This window comes from Malaclemys terrapin, chromosome 17 (assembly GCF_027887155.1).
Source record: "Malaclemys terrapin pileata isolate rMalTer1 chromosome 17, rMalTer1.hap1, whole genome shotgun sequence".
Taxonomy (NCBI): domain Eukaryota; kingdom Metazoa; phylum Chordata; order Testudines; family Emydidae; genus Malaclemys; species Malaclemys terrapin.
The window spans coordinates 3,347,092-3,369,486 of record NC_071521.1 but is presented as its reverse complement, the minus strand read 5'-3'; the positions used below and the strand labels follow the sequence as shown (position 1 = coordinate 3,369,486).

The following is a 22,395-nucleotide window of genomic DNA, read 5'->3' as shown; positions in this document are numbered from 1 at the left end:
TTGTCACCAGAGGCCCATTTGACTGGGCGAAAAGCCCTTCTGATCTTAATCTCTCTCTGCCTCCCTACCTCCTCTGTCCCTCTTTCTCTCTCCACACTTTGGAGCTGGCACTTGCGGGCTGGGCAAGGGGGCTCAGGTTGAGGCTGACACAGAACTGAAGGGTCGGAGGTCACTGCTGCTGAAGCCCTATAACGAGACGAGGGAGATCCTGGCTCTTCGTACCTTTCACTTTCTCAGTGTCGCCTTTCAGAACCTTAGAGGGTTTACAACCCCCCAAAACACACACACACACAGAGATACAGAAACACCCCCCCCCCTCCACCACCACCACAGGCACAAAACTGCATCGCCCCTCTCTCTCTGTTTCTCACACACACACACACACATTCTCTCCACACACCCCCCTCCACCTTCCCATTATCTCTGGCTGAGAGAAACCTCTAGATCTACAAATATTAATTGCAAAAGACAACGAAAGGTAAGAAGGCGTCAATTATCCAAAGGTCTCGTGATGTTATTTCAAGTCAATTGCAAATGTGTGAGAGGGGAAGATTTCGCCCCAGTGATTCCTGTCTGCTTGGCTGATAGGGACCGGAGCCGATTCCCTCCCAGAACTGCTGCAGCTATGCCTCAAACCACACACTTTCCTGAAGGAGCCACCAGCATGGGCCTTTCCGAAATCTCTCTTTATTTCATTCATTAAGGGCATTAGGCAAGTTGGAATTTGTATGAGGAGGATCCTATGGGAATACAGTCTCCAGGGTAGGTATTTTCATGACTTTCGACATCCTGAGGCTCTCTCTCTGTATCTCTTTCTTTCTCTCTTCCCGGTTAGATGGGGTTTTGGAGGGGACTGCCCTCAGCTTCCAGCTAATCCTGGGGAAATGAATTATTTGGCGCTGCAAATGTTGAGTGAGAAAATTTATTTCAGAGAAGTGGCAATTACCCGCTAAGGAATTAACAGATCTCTCTGGCTACTTTTGTTAATGGGCATTATTATTATTACTATTATTATTATTCCTACCTGGTTTAAGGTTCTTTCCCACACGAGTGTTTTTAATGGCAATTGCATTCGTTATCCAGGAAAAAAGAGGTAGCAAACTGGGCAAGAGCAAAATAATATTAACCAAACAAAAGCATACTTATTAAGTGGGCTGTTGTATTCGTATAAAAGCAGGACAATCACAATACTCCAGCTCATTTCACTTGGCAAAGGGACATGGCACCAATTTTTTAACTTTAAAATAGTTTAATGAACATGAATGGAGAAATAATTTTTCTGTGTGTTTAGCAGTCTATAAAGAAGAGAGAACGCTTTAACTTTGATCGCCACAATTAGTTCCCTGGGTATCTAGAGGGGAACAGGGCAACCCTGGGAGCCTCAGTTCTTTAGATACAAAAGCATTTAGATCGCTTTAGAGCAGTTAATCCTGAGACTGGCTAGGGTCCCTTTTGTTTTCTAACTCCATTGTGGGTTTTGTTCAGTTTTTTCTGTTCGCATGATTGACTGCCCAATGGATGCTAATTATCCAAATGTCGCTTCTGTCCTTTGAGTGACTTTCTATGTATTATGGGCAACTGTCATGCATTCTGTCATTCTATATCATATTACATGTATTATCATATGAAAATGGTACTCTGCATAAAGGAAGGTGTCTGAACCAGCAGATGCTGCAGATATTTAGAGGACTTCCTTAATTTGTATGGATTTCTTTAGAAAATCGGTCAGAAAGCATTTAGGGGAAATTCAAAAATGGAAAGTTTATCAGGTAATTATTTTTGTCCTTTTGCTGTTTACATGATCATGTGTAAAACATTTACTATCTCCACTTTCTGAAATCTGCAACCACCTTCATGCTATTGAACCAGGCAACCCATCTGTATTTATTAGAGTATGACAGCTTAAGCTAATTAAACTGATATCTGTCTAAAATAATAAGCCCAGAAAGTTAGAATAAATATTATGATTATAAGTAAAAAAGGCAGCTATGTAGCACAAATGTTATTTTTTTAATGATAATCTGAAATTTCTGTATGAAAAATACTGGATGTTGAATTACAAACAGTGAATATTAGAATTGCACAGAAAAGATAAATTTTCACAGAAAATATTTTTCTATAGAATTTTATCTCTACATGACAATTAAACAGGATCCAGGATAACACAGTCTTGAGCTTGCATATTCATTTATTTTATATGTATGTGAACATATATATTTTAAAAGATAGCAAGGGAAAGGATTTTATGACAATATTTCCACTAAAATAAACACACCTCTGTGTAACGTGCATGCCAACACTTAACAGGAATGCAAGATTTATAACGATAGGGCTTTTTAGACTTACACTCTAGGGTCCATTGAATCCATAGACACATCCACACTTTCCCCTCCTAAAATGTTAGGACAGTATTATATATTTGCTATTGATAAGAAATGTTATGGATGCATATATAGTACTGTAATTAATTATCTTGTGCATCATCAAATACATGAGCAATAAGTTTTCATCAATGATATAGCTAAATTATGGTGCATATATTCTTTAAGAAACAAAAAAGATACTACAGAAGGGCTTGCTCTGCTGTACCAAGATGCTTTGAATTTTTCCAATGATCAAATATACATGATCAAGCTGTGCTTGTTAGGGTATGAGGACCTCAAAACGGTCAATGGTTATTGATCAGACTGTTAAGTATTTGTGCACGATTCTTTATATCCCAAAAGATTCAGGGAAATGAACAGTAAGAAATTGCATTAGAGTCTACCTTTGTTTGACACAGATGTATCAAAATAGTGGATTCATTGCCAAACCGATTGGAAAATGTGTGCTGTATATTATCACACAAGAACTCCAAATATTGAGGTTACAATTTCATCTTTTCTGCTGTCATTGGTAAATTATAAACAGCAATTTCAAAATTTAGGACATCGTTTTTTTATAACATAAATATTGAATAATTGATAAGAGCAGATTTATACAGGAAAAACAGAGATGGAATCATAGCTTATCTGTTGGCCCACACACCTTTCCTTGCATTTTGAATTATGCCACAATATATTTCTTTAACTGCACTTGCAATAATATTGATGTAATAGAATAGATGATAACAGGAAGTTCTTTATTTCTGTCACTCCTATAGAATATCAAACCATAGACAAATCCAGCTGTTTTCATTTGTTTTGGTAAAAAAAAAAAAAGTTTAGGTTTTTTTATAAATGGTTTTAATTAGACACTTTTTGTTAGTAGATCTGTATATTTGGCAAGTAAACCAGAATATTTAAAGCTGTCCTTTTGTGTTTCTTAATATTTATATTATGTCCAATAGATAGCTAAAATGTCTTCAAAAATGTATAATTTTGTATCTTTTTGTTTTTGAATTTACTGTAGTTAAAAAATTTGTTTTGCAAGCCAAATTATTTAACATGGTAAGAGAGAACCTAATGTGTAATTCTTGTGAAATCATATAAGAGGTCTACTTTGAGTTTTATTATGCTGTAAATTAAGTGAATTGACAATACCTATCCTGCATATAGAAATCTCGTAAGATAATCTTATTATATATAAAGAAAACAAATTAACCTAAAAATAATGTTCAAAAATATTAGCTTTGAATAAGTCTCAGTATTTGTGTGTGTGTATAAACATGCACCTTTGTATAAATAACACAGAGATATGATATGTATATGCACACATAAACACAAATCTATAGATACAGATTTATATATACAGAAATTGCAGTTTATGGAAGTATTAACAGGGTACACCTTGAATATATCCCGCATATTTTCAATCATTTTCATATTTGGTATCTCTAAACATATCTTAATATTTTTCCAAATTCAAATTACACACAAAGTAATCAGCCCCACTTGTACTTATATGAAAACTTCAGATAGCATAAACTTGGCAAAATGTCACTGATTGGTTGGAAATGGCCTTTCACCTTATTGTGTCTGAACTGCCACTTAATTAATCTGTTCTTGTTTGAGAGCTGACAATATTCAAGATAAGCAGTATATTGAAGAAAGCACATAGAACTTTAAAGGATGCACTATATTCATTTTTTTAGTGACAGAACTTGAATGAATAATTTATTTTTACTTAAATATGTCTATAAGATGATCTCATCTTTTCAATTTTCTCCTTAGTTCTCCATTATAATTTATTGCTATTGCAAATATTTACTTACATAGGATATCTGTATCTGCCTTTACATTTGTACTTTTGTCTGCTCTAATAGCCCACGTTAGTTCTGTAAAGTTTGCATCTGGTTTCCCTACCTGCTTGCTGTATTTTGAAAGTGTTTTTCCAAGACATATGGTGGGCATTTGGTTAGTCCAGATAAAGGTTTTTAGTGACAAAATATTGACTGGATTTGGTGTTCACTTATGAAGAATGACATTATTTCCACAGACATCTCAGCCATATACATGGAATAGTTAATTAATTAAAGGACCTGCTAATTGCTACTTGAGTCACAGTGCAGAGCTGATGAAGAGCGCTTGGTACAAGGTTAGGTTCTCTGTTTTAAAGAACATTTTAATTTAAAAGATTTCTTTAAAGTACATCTGAACATTTTTTACATTTTTCTTCTGGTTCCTATATCTGGTTCACACTCAAGTGTTCAATTGATCTTCAATTAATGATAATATATAGTCAGGGTTCTTCAGCTGGGATAAATTGATGGGAAGCTTTGTTTCATTTGGTGCAGGTGGCACTGTTTAATAAGCACAAGAAAGGGTGAATAATGTAGTGTTTGCAAAGAGAAATAAATGCAAAATAGAGAGTTGCAATTAGAGCAGTTCAGAGAAATAGAGAATAAATATGAAATGGCCAGATATCTTGCAAATTTCAAATGAAATAGTAATCAGTATCTGATTGCAAACTGCCATATTAATTTATGAATGTTTAAACGTACTGCTTTAAAGTAAATTTGGTGAGCAAGTGTGCTTGCATGAAGCCCACACATTTCATATATGACATGCACCATAGTTCTCATTTTAAAACACATTGTATGATTTTTTTTCTCTGATACTGAAATAAAAATTAAGTTCTAAAATCTCAAGTATAACATCAACACATACTCTAATAATTAGCTTCTGAATTATATTGTAAAGCATTTCAAGCTTTGTTTTTATTTAGTCAGGTTAATTATGTATGAGAAAAATTATACTACAGAAAATCAAAGTGTGAAAACTTGCATACCATTATTCATAATTTAATGGCAAGGGGCTTGCTAATGATTTTCACACATGCAAAAATAAAGTAAAATAAAGTTGCGGAATTTAGGTGTTTTTTTAAATTAATATGGTAACAAAAATCTGGCCAGGTAGAATCCTTGAAAATGAAAAGCTTGTAAGGACAGATATTGCACATCAAAAAAAAAAAAAAAAAACCAAAAAAACAAGTAGATGTCATTGGAGTTGATAAATGACAGAGAAAAGAGAAATGATGTTTGATTTTTAAAAACAGACAAACTTGATTTCCAATGTGTGTCTGCCAGGTAAGAGGATACTGTTATGAACTGATTAACAAAAGAATGTGACTGTATTAGGCATTTCAGCAACACTTCTGCATCTAAAAATTTCAACTGTAGACAGATTTTCCATAGACAATTCCCCCCCTACTGCTAACCTCTTAAATATACCTATAAAATACAAAATGTTCCCAATCACAACCAATGAAGGAGACTTCCTTACATTAAATGAGTCTAATATTGTGTTAGGAATCTGAAGTACTTTCTGATGTGGTTAAATTTGGTTGTAGAACTGAAAGGAATATACTCAGCACATCTCTCTAAATATTTGTAGCTGGATACAAGGTTTAGTTAGCGATTAAGTAAAATATGGACTGAGTCATATTCTTAGTCTCTGATTATTCAGAAGAGGCAGTGCTAGTGGAGTCTTTCACTACAAACCCTATTTTTGTTATGTAGCAGTGTTTACCAAATCCACAATATACCCAATCAGGGCAGCCCCCAAAACATCTAGGATTGGTTGATATGGAACTTGTAAAATGTTTATGAGTGAGTGTTTGCCTGGCAATGCAGTTCTTGGTGCCCTGCTGTCAGAGTGGAATTACTGATACTATTACATAGTGAAAAAGGGCAGTGGGGGAGGACAGGAACTTTCCCATCTAAACTCTTTATGTGCATTTAGACACAATAGTTTTCAGTGAGACAAAATACCTTCACCACTTTGTTAAAACAAAATCTGTTTATGCTAAGCAAGAAGTGTATTCCTATGAAGAATTTTACTGTGGTTATTGTACTTAACTGTACAGTCTTATAAAGTAACCAGATTAGCAAAATGGCAATTAAAGAACTCAGAAGTATTCTGGACAAGATTTTAAATAGATTAACATTAAGGAGCAGTTGCAGCAGAGACATCTTGTTGCAATATTTACTTTTGTAACATACATGTACTCTTATACCCTCTGCATGAAATTTAACTTGTATGATCTAAGTACTATGTATTTTGTTAAAATCATACTTCAAGTATTATTTAATGACAGATGCATGATGATTCAGGATTGAAGATTTAAAGGCATCAACAAAAAGCTATATTCCCTAAAATAATAATCCATTATTTATCTAAAATACATAACCATTGACCTACCCATTTGTATTTCCTTTACTGATTCACTGTAATAAAAATGAAGATTTTGTCACCACTTTGGGAAACTGTGCCAAACACCTTAAAACACCTGTCACATGCCAACTTCACTTCATTCCTCTCCTCAGGGAGCAGATACATCTGGAATCATAATCACAGATAAAACCTTGACAAAATTGCCTATGAGCCCAGCCCCTCTCCCCAACATCTACCTTTTCATCACATTTAATACAATATTAATATCGGTTACTAAAAAGGCTTACAACCTTTACATTTCTGACATATCATGTTCAAACCTATATTTCACACTTCTTGTTTCTGTTTTACGTCCAGTACACTTAACAGGACTCTGGAGAGAAGATCATGTGGCTGAAGATTCCCCTCCCTCTCTGACACACATAAAGGCGTTTTCAGAACTGTTCAAATACCTACTGTCCTATAAACTAAAAAATCTAAGATTATGTATATCTTATTTAGGTCTGAGATATGTATATGTACACACACACACACACTTACAGGGTTGTATTTATTTCTGAAGCCAATTGCCTGTATCAATGACAAAGCAATTTTTATACAACATCTGGGTAAATCATCCTCAATATTTTCCTTAGAAACATTTTTTATTCTTCTTGCAAATCAGGCAAATACAATTAGATAATTTTATAGAGTAATACTATCTGATCTTATTTATCAATGATTGACAGATTTTCAAATCAGAATAAAACACATTCTTTGCTGATCATCTTCTGGAAAGTGGGCTGCTTGCATTGTCTTAAACTAGGTATATTGCTGAGATACAGCAGGGGAGCTCATTCAGATTGGAGCAAATGGTGAGATTATAGATCCAAGAGATGCTACCCTGCCCCAAAGATTCTGGGTTTAGATCATATTTAGTTGCTGAGTCCCTGGAATGGTATTTTTTGCCACGTGCTAGTATAAAACATTCATCAACTGGGGTTACAAACAAATGCAATTGGAGAGGGTTGTCGAATTTTCATTTATTACTGTGCTTGTAATTAATACCATGCTGAAATATCTCAGGCAGTTCACTCTATTGCTTTGTTCATGTTAGACTGGTGACAGCAATACATTTCGATACATAATTAACAGTTTAGAAAGGCAATAAAAATTTAAAAAATCCCCAACAAATATAATAGACATCTCTTGAGCAAAGGACATTTAAATAGGTTGCCAGTTATTCTCTCAACATCTTTATGTGAGTGAAAAAAAATATACACTATGAAATATTCCTGAGACAAACCACTTTAATAAGCAAGAAATATAATTTCCTATGACTCATACACCCGGCTGCACTAGCTGGATAAGTATAGTGATGGTGTAGCAAAGAAACAGCAACATAAAATGTACTTCACTCTGGAAAGTTAAAACACCTTTACAAATACATTCATTTACAGTTTAGGGTGATGTTAATATCTGTCCTATTGTAAATAGTCTGATGTCTTTAATAGGATTATACCACTATTCTCCTTTACTTTAAAATGACCCACAGTGTCTCACTTGTTACACAATAAGTATAAAATGGGATAGATGAATGGAGTAATCATTTCATTGAATCGTTTCAAGTCCTTCTGGAAAGCAACTGAATCTGAAGCATGTTAGTCTTTCTCCAGTGACTGAGGAAGATGCAGAGCTGGGCTCCACTTGCTGTCAAGAAGAAAACTGTATCACATTTTAGGAGAACAGCATCATTGCCTATAAAAATGAAGAAGAGACAAAATAAATAAAACCAGTTAATGTTGTAGTTAACTTGCAAATCAAGTAAATCTGTTGATACAGTATTTTAGAAATAAACGATAACAACATCACACCAAACACACATTTCTGAACATATAAGACTTTTCATTTTGATTTAATGGTATATAAGCGTCAACTATTGCTTTCTTTGCTGGTACACACTTCCTGATGCCTACTGTGAAGGGTGCCCATATTTACAACTGAGTAAGATGATTAATTACACCTTGTCAATCACGGTGCATGAAGACATAACACCACAGCAGACAATGAAGAAGATGCCTGAAGCTGCAATTACGTTTTAATTCATAGTTTATTGTATGTCCCGTATATTGCAGTCTAATAACCGTATGGGGCATCAAAAACATATGAGATATCAATCACTCTGCCCCCTGCTCTCTCATGTTTATATTATTCCACACCCTTTAATTTGCCATAACTAGTTACTTGTTTTCTGAGCTTTCTTCTATTTTTTCTTACCTTTGGTTTCCATTTATCTTTTATTCGCATTATCTTTATCCAACAGCTATAAAGTATGGATGCAAGTTTGCAGCTCACTTAAAATCTGTAACAGACAACCTGAAACCCAGCAATTAGCAAAGACAGCTTAGACTTGTGTCCCTTTGTTGAAGGAGGCGTTGAATTCTTTTGTTCTGATTTAGTCACGGTAGCTGGGTGGAAGCTGGTACCTCATTATGTGGTTGGTCTGTTTAGCTGGTAGGTAGCAGATGGTACTGGAGATGACGTTACCAGAGAGAGGCAGGGTAGAGAAACTCAAGACCTGTGATTTGTTCACCTGTCACCTACTACAAAATACAGGTTAAGAGACTTTATTATTAGCTTCACTTTTTTAAAATGAATAATTTCCCATTTCAAAAGAGACCCTATTTGATTTTAAAAGATGATTTGTATTACAGTGGTTTTTCCTCTGTTCATTATTCGAGAATATCCTGCTTTTTATTCTGAACAATGTAAATGTCATTCATGTGTCAGTATGTACACTAGCAGCTTTGTGTTTACAATCTATTACTTTCCTTGTTGTATTCTAGTAGCAAGGGTTGGATGCCTTCTTGTGTTTGTATATCACTTAAGAAGATAATCAGAGATAGTAGCCTAAGAACTGGATGTCACTGCCATACCTTTTCAATCATATCACTTCTGTTATTGTTTCCAGCCACTTATTCAATATAATTATATGAAATATAATCTAATCTTTTAGAGATAATTAGCAATGTCTGAGGCCTGACATTAAGTAGAAGAGGCTATGACCTGTTTCAGCTATAAATATATTTAGAACATGTGCAGTAAGTTCTGTATTATAGAATTAAACTTGTCTGAAGAGATCTAAGGAAAATACAGTATATAGATACAGAACACATACAGCAAGATACCTAAGTAAAAGTAATGCAATTGTGTTCCGTGACAAGACATGGCATTAGGCAAACAGTACTGTGTGTAACTTTTTACCTGATTTTTTTACCCCGGTACACTATTAAATGGAGGCAAACCACCCATCATAGAGAATACTAGTGAGGTCTTGCATGTTGATTAGTTGGAAAGGGGTAAATAAAGTGTAGAAAAGAGCAAAAGCCACATACCTGTTACTATCAACATGTATGGTGATTCATCTGTCCCTGTACATTATAATAAAAATAATTTATATATATATATATATAATGGAGTGAAAGAAACAATGAGAATATGAAAACACAAAATAAACTACAGATTGTCAAGAGAAATACTGTACAAATCTGATCATTCTGTTTCATTTTCTAATCAGAATTAAAATACCAGTTTCCTTTGTTTCCAAGCACTGATAACTTTGGCACATTCTCTGTATATATCCCACAGATGCCAGATTAGCCTGCGTTCTGCACGACTCCTCGAGGGCTCTTGAGGTTTTTTTATATAAATCTCTGTGAGACATAATATGCTGACAACACCTTGTTCCTCACTCTGAGGTGAAAATGTATTTAATCATTTGAAACTATTCAAAGGGAAAGGTAGCAGTGAGTATAGTTTATTATAAAAATGTCAAGAAATACATAAAACCAAGAAAGGAATAAAAGGAATAATTCCAACTGTAGCTAAATGTAGCCTTCTTCACTTTATTACACCTGTAAGAGGCAGACCACTACTACTGCTAACAATAATGAAATAATAAACAATAGTAATAATTTTACTCCATTTGTAAGATGCCAACCACTACTGCTAATAATAAAAACATGTAATAATTTTTATTCACAGGTCCCAGGTAAATTCTGGGATCTCATAAGTAAATTAAGACTTACTTTCCAACCTAATCCCTTTGCTACCATAATTAAAACACTGATATTTGACCTCAGAGCACTAAACCTTCCATGCCATCCATCTTGGAGAATATTTATAACTCTTGAGAGGTTTCCTTCGTTTTTTACTGGGGGATTCCTTGATGTCTTTGCCTTAAATTGGGAAGAGGCTTCTCTGGCCTAGTTTTCTTAAAGTTAACTTGGAAAGAAGAGAAGTGAGAAGGATCAGTTTGTGAGAGACTCCATGCAGTTTAATGGCACCAATGACAATATTCTAGTTATGACTATGTTTCAGAAGGAGGGTGAATGATGTTGGTTGCATTCAATGAATTGTATATGTTTCAGATCAGATGATCTCTGAGTGTAAACCATTCCTTGACCTCCTGAGTCTCCTGCCGGGAGTCAGTTCACTCTGATATATCCTGCTTGCAGCGGCCACTGTAACATCTAAATCATTTAGTGTTGCCAGTTAGTTAATGCGAATCTTCTTACCGATGCTGGTCTGAGTTTGAGTGGCTGCTGTTCATCTGCTCCAAGCACTCTCTCTTCTGGGTGCACGAGGCAAGGCGGCGCTGGATTTGCTGCAGAGAACAGGATCCCTGCCGGGTTTCTGGGCCCCCACGTGCTCAGATGTTAGTTACCTAGAGTGATGGGTCTGAAGAGGATGGGAAGCATTCTTTTTCTTTTTTTTTTTTGCAAAAGTGGGAAAATAGCAGCAAAGCCTCAACAGCATGAAAACTCCAGCTCCCCCCCAGCCTACCCCTAGTCATGCCTCTCCCGTCTCCACTCAGTGCCTCCATCCCAAGCACATGCTGCCTGGGCCAGGAGCTGTTGCAGCCAATGAGGGCTGGCCAGGACATGATGTCAGAGAGGCTGTAGAAAAGGCGCGGAGGCTTGCGCTGCGCTGGGACTGCAGAAGCTTCTCTCGCACTTTAAGGGATTGCGCCGAGCGGCAGCAGCTCCCCCCCCCCCCCCCCGCGCCCCATTACTCACGCGGCGCCGCCACAAACTTATGTTCCTGGGGACAGCGGGGCGCACGGCAGCTCCTGGGGTGCATGGTCCAGGGGGCTGTGGGGAGCAGGGGCTGCAGAGTGCCCATCCCCATTGGTGGCCGTCCCACTCTTCACCCCCCCCCCTGGGTTTTCCCTTTCCCAATGAGAACCGGGAGGTTGGGGGAGGAGCGGGGACAGGAGCAAACTTTGGCCCCGGGCTGCTCCTGCCGCTAGCCCTCTGGACTGAGTGCCCAGCGCTGGCATCTGCCCCAGCTCCCCTCCCGCCGCTGCCCCCCTGCCCTGCTCCCGGCTTTCTCCTCGGCGGCTTCGCACGGGGCCATGTAGGGGGCTGCCGTTGTTTTCCAGTTTATTTTGCACAGAAGATGGCTTAATTTTTGTCTATTAACCCTCCCCCCCCCCAGCCTGCCCAGCCTCCTGCCAGCTGGGCCGGGGCGGAGTGCCTGGGACTGCTCCGAGGGCGATGAGCCCTGCTCTGAAGAAGCCTCCTAGAGGGACGTGACGGGGCCACGCAACTGACTAGATCCAAGCCCTGAAGCCTGCGACACCAACAGCCCTGCTGCCCCCTCCCCGCAACCTCCCCTGCCCCCTCGCCCCACTGAAACCCGCGGATCGGAGCCTGAGCTGAGCTCCGGAGAGCTTCGCTGCCTGGCGCGTCCGGAGCCCGGCGAGAGACGGGGCGGCCGGGCTAGATGCATGGGGGAGGGCTCCGGTTAATGCAAGTGCTGGGCTCCTGCAGGGACCCCGACAGCTGTCAGCTGCAGCCGCAACTCGGGGCCTCCTCCTCCTCCGCTTCCTCCGCGATGCTTTTCCACAGCCTGGCCGGCTCTGAGATGCACGGGGTCATCGATGAGATGGACCGGAGAGCCAAGAGCGACGCGCCAGCCATCAGCTCGGCTATAGACAGGGGAGAGACCGAAACGGTAGGAGGCGAGAGAGCGGGCGACATACCCCCTCGACCCCCTAAAAATAGCGAACCCATAACGGTAACAACGCTTTCCCTTAACAAGAATAAACAGGGGGAAACGTAGGCAAAAATCATAACTAAGACGCCTAATAGGAACAAAAAAAATAAGCATAAACGCACCTAAAATCTGCGAAATAAAATCTAGGGGCTATGCATGTACCTGATAATAATGAGTAATAATAACAATAATAGGAACGGACGGATGAACTGAAAGGCACGGCCCTTGCGAGAACAGGGATAAAGCAGCAGCAGCCTTTTGGAAGAGCCCAGGAATTCCTCCTCCTCCCCTGCCCACAGCCTGGCTGGCCTTCTCCTAAAGTTTTTTGGGAAGAGGGCGACATGCTCTTTTATATAGTTAACGTTTTGGTGTAGCCAGATTTAGGGAGAAGGGACAGCATCCTGTCTGCAAAATGAAAAACACAAACACCAAAGGATTTCTGTTTTTTTTTCCAGATGGGATGAATACACTGAGGCAGTCACTACTGCGCGTCTAGTTGCAATGTTATAATCCATTCTTATTATTACTACCACTACTACTAATAATAACAAATAGAATCTGTTCTCGCTACAATGCGACAAAAAGAGAAGACGAATTTCAAAGGTTACGAACGAAGACACAATTTTTTCCTTTTAAAATATTTTGCTAGGGCTCATTTTGTATCTGGTGATTTATAATATTTATGTATTACGTTTATGGAGTTGAATAGATACTTCTGAATAAAATAATGTATTCCTTCTAAATGTCTTAAGCTAACTTAAAATCAAGCGAAGAGATTTTCAATTCCTTCAACATTTGTGTATCTCCTACTTTTTTTATTAAATAGGAATGATAACTCTTGCTAGGCAAAAAGATCCGTATTTAGGTCAAATATGCCTCTTCCTATAGAGCTGATATGGCCATGTGCACGAAAAAACCTTCCGAATTTGTTTTTAAGTTTTTCCATGTTGTATTATTTTTGTCAGCATTGTGTAGAAAATAACTGCCAATTAGTCTGTTTAAGGCTGAAATGACGGCTATAAAAGAGAGCCTTCGTACCTGGTTTATGCTCTAAATATTTTTAGTTTTCTTTTGAAAAGTTTGATTTCTTTTTTCCCCGCAGGTAAACAGTGTTTGAATTAGACAACTGATCTCTCTTGGCATAATTGTTATGACATTTATATATGTAAGCCACTGTGTGTGTGTGTAAGTAAAATATTATAAACAGGGGCTTAGACTATTAACTTCTTAAGCACCGTTCTTGGGTCCCCAAATATTCATGTCACTGGAAGAACAAAGCAGAAAAACAGTGTTTTATTTAAACTGTATTTACAGGAAGCTGCTTTTGCTTATAAAACGATCACTAATCAGGGTTCGGTTAACTCTTTAAAGACATAAACAGTGGAGCTGTGTGGACAGCATACCATACATTGCTATACTTTCATTTAAATCTAAATTCTGAGAGTGGATTCATTGAAATATAGGCATTTGGGCTATTCGCAAAGGATTTATGTGGCTTGTACAAGTGTAGTTGGGCTACTGGATAGTTCTAGTATATTTTAAAACATTCCCTTCATTATCCCTCTATTCTCTTGTTCCTCTTTTAGCTGTCTTCTTTATTTTTGCATTGCGCACCAGTTTAAGGTGCTGGATGGGTAAAAAAATTGTATCCGTCAGATCTATTTTTTTCCCACAATAAGTAAATATATAGGGAGTTTTAGGTGCCATGTTAAAAGCAAACGAAGAGGGAAATGTACAAAAGCCAGCTGCAAGGTCTGCCATAAATAATGCTTCGCATTTTATCTTTCCACGTGAATATTATTTTAAGATCCAGGATAAAACAAATGAGGATGTTTTCCTTTTGGTTTAAATGGTTTCCACCATTATTTTCTCACTAGTTAGTTGAAGTTGATTAGATTTTTTTTAAAGGAACTTTCGATTGGGTTGTGATCTGACACTAAACTATTAAATTATATAGGGGTTACATTTAGTTTATTGCTTCCAACTTTATCCCGGCATAACCTAAAATGCTCTGCTGCGGATTTTCCCCGTTTTCTTGATTGCACATTTCAGACTATGTAGTATTCTTGACAAAGCATTCTACGCTTTGAATTTAGTAATGTTCATCTCCTCCGCAGTTTTATTGACTCATCTGTTTAGTGCTTTGGGCTGGAATACATTTTGTTTGGAATCAATTTACAGAGAGCTCTTTCTATAACTCTATAACTGCCAGGATCTGTAATTTACCCGGATTTTAATATATATATATATACACACACACAAACATAGCCTTTCCTATACAGTCACTCTCCGTGTCTCCACTATATAGATATTCAGATATAGATATCTCAAATTAACTGTCTGCGATATGCCTGTTGTATGATTATTATGACTTGTTTGTTTGCAGAGCAGCATGGTTTTTGTTTGCTCTGGGACTGGCCGATCCAGTTCATATATACCATTTATTAGATTTAACCCGGATGGCCTTCCCCCTCACCCTGTAATATGTCCTTCTCGCATCCTATCCCCTCTGCCAACAACAACGTCCCTTCGCTTAGGATAGGGGCAGATATTTTAAGCCTTGGAAATCTTAAGGAAACTTCCCTTCCCCAGGGCAGGAGAAGCAGGTCAGGATGGCAGAGGCTGGAGTCCTCGGAGCTCCCTTTTCTCTGGTCTCTCAGTTAAGCCCCCTGGAGTGGAAGAGGAGAAGCCCAGCCCTGATGGTAACTGGGCTTGGGGGAGGAAGGGGAAGGGGGGTTGGTTAGTGGTGCAGGAGGGTTTCTCCCTCTGTCACTAACTGTCTGTAATTGTTTTCCCCCAGCAGACCATGCCTTCCATCAGCAGTGACCGGGCTGCCCTGTGCGCCGGCTGCGGGGGAAAGATCTCCGACCGTTATTACCTCCTGGCAGTGGATAAACAGTGGCACATGCGCTGCCTGAAGTGCTGTGAATGTAAACTCAACCTGGAGTCCGAGCTCACCTGCTTCAGCAAGGACGGGAGCATCTACTGCAAGGAGGATTATTACAGGTACGGACTGCCCCTCCCCCAGTGCAGGGAGCGGGGGAGGGCTCTGAGACCCACCCACCCACAGAACAAATCCAACCCCACTGCACACTGCATAAGGGGGGTACTGGGCAGACCCTCCCTGCGGGGCAGGGTATGGGCTCCCTAAGCGTCTCCATCCAGAGGGGGGATAATGAGGTAGGCAGGACAGGCTGCAGTCTTTGGAGGGAATGGGCCAATATCGGGGCACGAACCCCACCCAGGCTTAGAACACGTCCCCCCCCCGTTTCCTGCACTCTTTGAAGTAAAACGAACCAACTAAGGAGAAATACAACTTCGCTTTCTTCTCAGCCCTTGGCAAATAGTATTAAAAAAATAGTAATAATGATAGTTAATTAACGCGCCTCCAGTATTACTTTAAATACACACAGGCACACACACACACACACACGGTAAACTGTGTATGGATTGGCGCCCCAGATGCAGGGAGTCAGCCTGGATGGATGGAGTGGCAGGCTCTGGGGATAACTCACAGAAGGGCGAGAAATGTTATTCGTTAGGATATTTCTCCATTCAGTACGCTGGGTTTCAATGAAAAGGCTGTGATGGTGCCGGGCGATTTGAGCTGGAAAATGCCGAATTTCTCCCCTGGCACCCAAGCTGAAGGTCATACCCAGTCCCTTCCTGCTGTCTCGGATCTCCCGAGCAAGCACAGCAGACAAGTTTCGCTGCTGTCCCATGGCCCTGAGGGAGGATTTCGCTGCATTGGAGTTGCAGAAGTGAGGCGGGGTGGCAGGTTGAGTGTAAAATAATGTTGTTGCTAGATGGGAAGCAGAACTGGATGCCCTGCAAACCTCATGAGCCAGGGACCCTGGCAGGGGTATCTCCCCTCGGACTGGTCTGGCAGGACCATAGCTGGTTTTACGGCTTTCCACGGCTTGAATCTCTTTAGAGTTTAGAGCACTGGAAGACAAAGGCCACTTTGCAAACTTTACTGCCTTGTTCCCCGGTCCTTGCTCATCCAGGGATCGCGGTCTGGAGCCCAGCCTGCTCTGAATAAAGCCTTCTGGCCGGAGAAGAGAAACATCTTTAAGCTTTTACCGGCGAATTGCAGAAGGGGGATGGGGAGGAGATGCGCGATAAAAAGGGGAAATGCTGTTCTCATTTGTTTCCTGTCGCGGTTCTGTTCTGCAGGAGGTTTTCGGTGCAGAGATGTGCGAGGTGTCACTTGGGGATCTCCGCTTCCGAAATGGTCATGAGGGCCAGGGATTTGGTATATCACTTAAACTGCTTTACTTGCACCACTTGCAACAAGATGCTGACCACCGGCGACCACTTTGGCATGAAGGACAATCTGGTGTACTGCCGCCTCCACTTCGAGACTCTCATCCAGGGGGAGTACCAGGTGCATTTCAATCACTCGGATGTAGCCGCTGGGAAGGGCCCAGCACTGGGAGCGGGCTCTGCCAATACTTTGGGACTGCCTTATTACAACGGCGTGGGGACTGTCCAGAAGGGGAGACCCAGGAAAAGGAAGAGCCCAGGGCCTGGGGCAGATTTGGCAGCTTACAATGCAGGTAAGAGACCCCTCCCCGCCAAGAATAATGCTGATGGTTTGTTTCTGTTCCCCTGGGGGGGGGGGGGGGGGAGGTTCTCTTTATTTTAGCTTAAACTCTTAATCATAGTTTAGCTGCAGCATAATTATTGAGATCAAGTGCTGTCAAACTGCAATTACGGAAGCTGATATGTTAGCATTTTTCACTTCAGTTGGAAATAAAATGTTTTGAAGCAAGGTCATCTGGTTGGGGGCGGGGGAAAAGGGGACGGGTGTAGCTTGAAATAAAATCTGGAAACCAGAGATTGTAAATTAGCACTTCAGAGAGCTGTGAATTTCCTTTAGTAGTTAGTTCTTAAAGGCTGCTGGTGGGTGAATTATTCTGCCACTTTTGAGCTTTTGCACCAAAGACTTTGGTAAAGAGGAGAGTAAAAAACCAAACCAAACCCAACAACGTGGTGATTTCACCGGGAACTGAACTGGAAGGGAGATGGGGCTGTGCTGGAACTCTGGCGTGGGGGTACAGCGTTTTTATGTTTGGGCACATGCATAGCGCAGTCTGGTGGTCTGCGGAATTGTCTTTAGAAAGCAGGTATTTGCAGGCAAGCCCTGGACTGTTTGCCCGATGACCAGTTTGACTGGAGTTTTGTTCATCAACTGTGAATTATAAAAGTCTCAAAAAACTAAAAAAAAATCACTATTCTAACCATGCACTAGCCTCAAGTTACAACCCCCCTACTCCAAATTTGAGATCAGCAGTAAGGACAAGGGGTCGCAGGAACAGACCTGGGTCCCGGGACAAGCTTGTGTCTTTGCAAAAACCCATGGCTCTCCAGTTCTTTAAATTTCAAGAGCTAATATCCCAGATTGTTTCCCTTCACCTCAGTGTTGTAATTTTGCAGGCACAGGAATTCCAATTGGCTGCCCATCCTATCAAAGAAAATTATTTCTTTCCTTTACTCTTCTTCTAATGTATCATGTGTAGCCTGTATATAACAGAAATGTTAGAATTATTTTTATCTTCCTGTTTGTGTGGATCCAAGAAGAGATAGAAAGTGTTTGTGCAGAGGAAAAGATTTAGATCTCCGTTCTATTAGAAGTGTTTCCAGCAGATGTGTTGGGAACAAGGTTTTCTCTAGACACAAATCTCTGTAAACTCTTAGATCAAGAGTCCAGCAAATGTTTGTAAAATAGGGGGAGACCCTGAAGAAGAGTCAGCATTTGCCGGTTTTTTTCAGTAGTGCTGCCCCTTTTTCACAGCTCCTTAGTCCTTCAGCCCTCCTTGGCAGAGTGTAATTCTGTCTGGTATGACGTTCGTACATGACCTGGGGGTGGGGGTGTGGTGCAGTTTTGCCTTGAACTTTTTGGGGGGATGGGGCCCTCAGGCAAACGTACAGTTTGCTGCTGTTTGGTGCAAACTCCCTCTCTCGTAAATCTCTGGAATATGCTGCTCAGGGCAGCGCTTTACTTTCTACTACTCAATATTAGAAAAAATAGAAAAAATAATCAAGAAAAACTGCAGCGCAGTGTATGGCTTTGTGAAAATCTCCTCATCTGCTAGTGATCTCCCAGCCCTGTAGACTGAGCGCTCTTTGAAAGTCGGGGGCAGGAGGAACGGAGGATGCGGCTAAGGCTGCGCCTCTTTTGCGCGCAACTTGGATGGGAACAATGGGGATGGATGCGCAAAAATTACTTGTTTGGCCTAAAAATAACGAGGAGGAAAGGCGCAACTTTAACTAACTGGAAAACAGGTTTCAGGAACCGTTTGCCACCTGGAATTCGATTGCTGTCTAATTTGGAAAATGTACGCAAGTCAATGGGAGTGCCATTGGAGAGATTTGGGAAGGAAAAGTTCTTCTATGCTTTGAAAGGTGTATATGACGTTTTCCTCAGATTCACTCCGAGCTTTAAAATATATAGAAAACACGAGTTTCACGTTTAAAATTGTATCCTTTTAGGAGGATTGTCCTTCCCCTGTCTCCCTATGCAGGGCAGATGTTCAGATTCAAAGGACCAGTAAACCGAACCATCAGCATCTGTCCTGGATAGGTGCGCAGCCTGAAAAAACATTATAGCTCCTTGGCTTCTTAAACTCAGCACGTTTATTTGCAATTATTTTTTATTCCTTTTCAAAATAATTACTCTCCTTTTTTTTTATTTCTGCTTTGACTGTGAAACTGCAGATTAAACAACCTTCCCTGGGAAGGTTTTATCTTCTTTTGCTAAACCTTTTTATGATTAAAACAAAATCTCTTAACTGAAGTGATTATAAAGGAAGTTCTGGAAATCTACTCATTTTGTCCTTTGATTTAAAATAAAACAGTAACGGATTGCAAAGTGTACACTTAGTAAGTTTTAAAAGAAAACATGTTTTAATGTGTGTGTGTGACTGCTTCCCACTTTGAGAGATGCACTAGAAATAAACAATATTTGCCATCCCCTCTTTCTTTTTGTTGTCAATTGGGGTTTGTGTATAATACATCGTATTCTTCTAAAAATTAAAACCACACACATGAATTTGGGGAGGGGAGGGGAGGGACACCTAAAACCTGACCGTAGTTTAGAAATAAATTATTTACTAAACGGCAGTTTTTTCATCTGTAGCATAAATTGGATTGACTCTTTTTTTCCACTCAAACAAGACCCAGTTTGCAGTGGGGTGGAATGGTTGAGGGATTTTAGATGTGGATAGAGCCTGACAAGTGGAAAATAGCTTAGAAGGAAGCCGGAACTTCAAAAAGATTTCCCCCCCTTTCTTCTTCTTCTTCTTTTTGTGTAAGAGTTGCTCCTATGATCATACTTTTTTTTCTTTCACTTGTTGGAATGGAGTTTGAGAGGGTTTTTGGGTCAGTAAATCAATGGCTGAAAGCCTGCTGAACACAGGAGCACCTGTAAAGAATTCTGAATAAAATACTCCCTTTGTGAATTGGACCCCGAACCTCCCACAGCCTGGAATATTTTATTCATTCATATCTAGTCTCCCTTTAACGCGAAGACACTAAAATATCCCTAGAAATGATAGATGTACCGTGCATACCGAGGGCCCCACAGACTGATAAAATGCACAATCTTTGCGAAGAGCAAAGACCCACATTAAGAACTATTTTCTTCCTTTACTAGCTGGACTCTGGAGGATATAAAGTCTGTCAATCGGATGGTGGTTAAATATACAGCGCAGACATAACTCTCGGGTTGGGGAAACAATGGGAGAGGACAGCTAGTCCCGAGAAAGGTGTGCACTTGTGAAAAAGTTTTTTTTTCTTTTCTGTTTGTTTTGTTAGTAATGTAGAACGGAAGAGGCTTTTGGGCTAGGTTAAAGCAGTAACTGTTATCCCTAGATTCGCTTTGGTTGGACTTCTGCAGCGCTCGAGTTCGTTTATTTCCTTTCACTATCGAACAAGCGTTGAAAGAATAAATCTAAAGCTTGCGAGGGGGTCTGGTGAATCCAGGCAGCAACGAAAGAGTCTTTTGCTCCTACCTCCCTGCCCCCTGTCCCCCCCCCCATCCCCACAAGGTTCGGGGGAGTCAGGAGTGTCTCTGGCGCAGGCTCGCTCTCTGGTATCAGCCAAAAGTTTCACAGGAAAGACAAATAAACCACCAAACAAATACAATAAAAAGCAGGTAAAGTTTTTGAATAATTTGTTCGATCTCTTTTATTCTAATTTCTCCCATCGCTTTTCTTGCCTCTGCACAAAAATCAAACAACAAATGACAAATCAAAGAAGGATTTCTCCTTGCCACTGAAATTACAAAGCCAGACAAAATGGAGATTCTCAAGCGCGAATGTTTTCCAGGAGGTTAGTGAGAAAAATCACACTCTCCTCCCCGGCCGATGGGCTTCGTACTTTCAGGCGTGGCTTGGGTTTTTTTTTTTTTTTTTTTTTTTTTTTTTTTTTTTTAAGTATTTAGTACGAAAAAACTCTGTCAAATACGTAACTGCCGGTACAACTTTGGGGAGCCTGCTTTGCTGGGGCGAGCACCTGGGACACGATCCCTGAAGCGGGCCCCTCCAACGGGAGATTACAGCTACGGATGAGGACTCTCCCCCGGGACCCCAAAGGGACTGGGAGCCTGGGGGCTGGGGACCTGCTGCGCGCCCCCTGGAGAGCAAGGGCGCGGCTTGCGCGCCCGGCTCCCGCTGAACTGCGCCTATTTCCCAGGGAGGCCTCTTGGGAGTGAACGGGACCAAACCAAATGTGGCCCCAGCGAAGAGCGAACCAGCCCCTGCGCTGCTACCAGGGGCCTGGGGCAGGCTGGGCGGACGGGGCTGCATGTGCGCGGGCCGGGGCCGGGTCTGGGTCTGGGTCTGGGTGGGAGGGGACAGATGGGGACAGAGGGAGGTCAGCGCTGGAAGGGGAGGGGAGACGCTGCAGGGACTCTGCTTTGCCTCCAGCCCATGACCCCGGCTCTGGCAGCCCCAGCCTGGCCCTGGACTTGGGGAGAGGCTGGCGGGGTTAATCACCAGCGCAGGGACTTACTGAGCGCTCGCACCAGCAATCTAGCTTCATTCAATTGGCTTAATTGAGAGGAAAAAACCTTCCCGAGCCAGCCTCTCCAGGAGGCTGGCCCGGACACCCCCGCCGCAGCCCCCAGAGGGGGCTCAGATCCCCCCTTCCTCCCCGCTGGGGCACCCCGGGCACACACGTACCGGGGACCCTGATCTACCCCTCACCCCCTCTTCTTGCAGGCCTGGCCCCTCTCAACTCCCCATAGAAACCTTCCCCCCGTAGTCCTGGCCCTTCTGCGCCCTCCTCAGGACCCCTTTGTTCTCTCCTCTCCCCCCATTTTAGGCCTGTCCCCTCCGCTCCTCCCTCTCTTTCCCCCGACATACAGCCAGTCCGGCAGCTACTCCGATCTTGAGCCTCTTTCTCCCCCTAGAGGAGTCACACAGGTTGCAAGTCACTGGGGTTTGCACCGAGACCGCACGAGGTGCCCTTTGGTTCTGGTAGGAGGAGGGATAAGATCCCGTCCCTGCCCTTGCCTCTGCCACAGTCTTGTTCACAGTTCTGCTCCTGAGGTCTAGGGAGGGATCCTGGGATTGTTTCGCCAAGCGAGACTGTGAGGGCATGTGACCCAGACAGAGCCCTGAGCTTTCTTTCTAGCTGGAAGGTTGCGGTAGGGATAAAAAGGGAGCTCCACTCTCTGTCATCTCCCCCGCCCCCAGGACATCCCCTGTCTCCTGTATTCCCCAAAGCGCTGCTTGAGATGTCAAGGCTGAGGAGGAAG

At 41.4% G+C, this 22,395-nt stretch overlaps 1 protein-coding gene and 1 long non-coding RNA gene across 6 annotated transcripts in view; one reads left to right on the top strand and one right to left on the bottom strand.

Moving 5' to 3' along the window:
• Positions 1–410: 410 nt before the first annotated feature.
• The window catches only part of LHX2 (LIM homeobox 2), a 37,374-nt gene continuing 15,389 nt past the window's right edge, over positions 411–22,395 (top strand). The window contains exons 1-3 of one of the 4 annotated variants that reach the window (XM_054007034.1): positions 411–478; positions 15,433–15,638; positions 16,809–17,191. In XM_054007034.1, coding sequence (XP_053863009.1) covers positions 15,439–15,638; positions 16,809–17,191 — 583 coding nt within the window. In that variant the 5' untranslated portion in view covers positions 411–478; positions 15,433–15,438. Of the gene's footprint in view, positions 479–675; positions 763–12,092; positions 12,591–15,432; positions 15,639–16,808; positions 17,192–22,395 lie in introns of those variants that run through there. The other 3 variants (XM_054007033.1, XM_054007032.1, XM_054007031.1) reach the window with 3 other exon arrangements.
• On the bottom strand, positions 7,596–11,559 carry LOC128825029 (uncharacterized). Of its 2 annotated transcripts, XR_008442575.1 has the most exons (5): positions 11,418–11,559; positions 11,150–11,312; positions 9,968–10,003; positions 8,850–9,175; positions 7,596–8,330 (listed from the first exon to the last, which is right to left on the bottom strand). It is a non-coding gene; the product is annotated as an uncharacterized LOC128825029 (long non-coding RNA). The 2 variants fall into 2 exon arrangements; XR_008442574.1 differs by lacking the exon at positions 11,418–11,559 and having other exon boundaries at positions 11,150–11,389.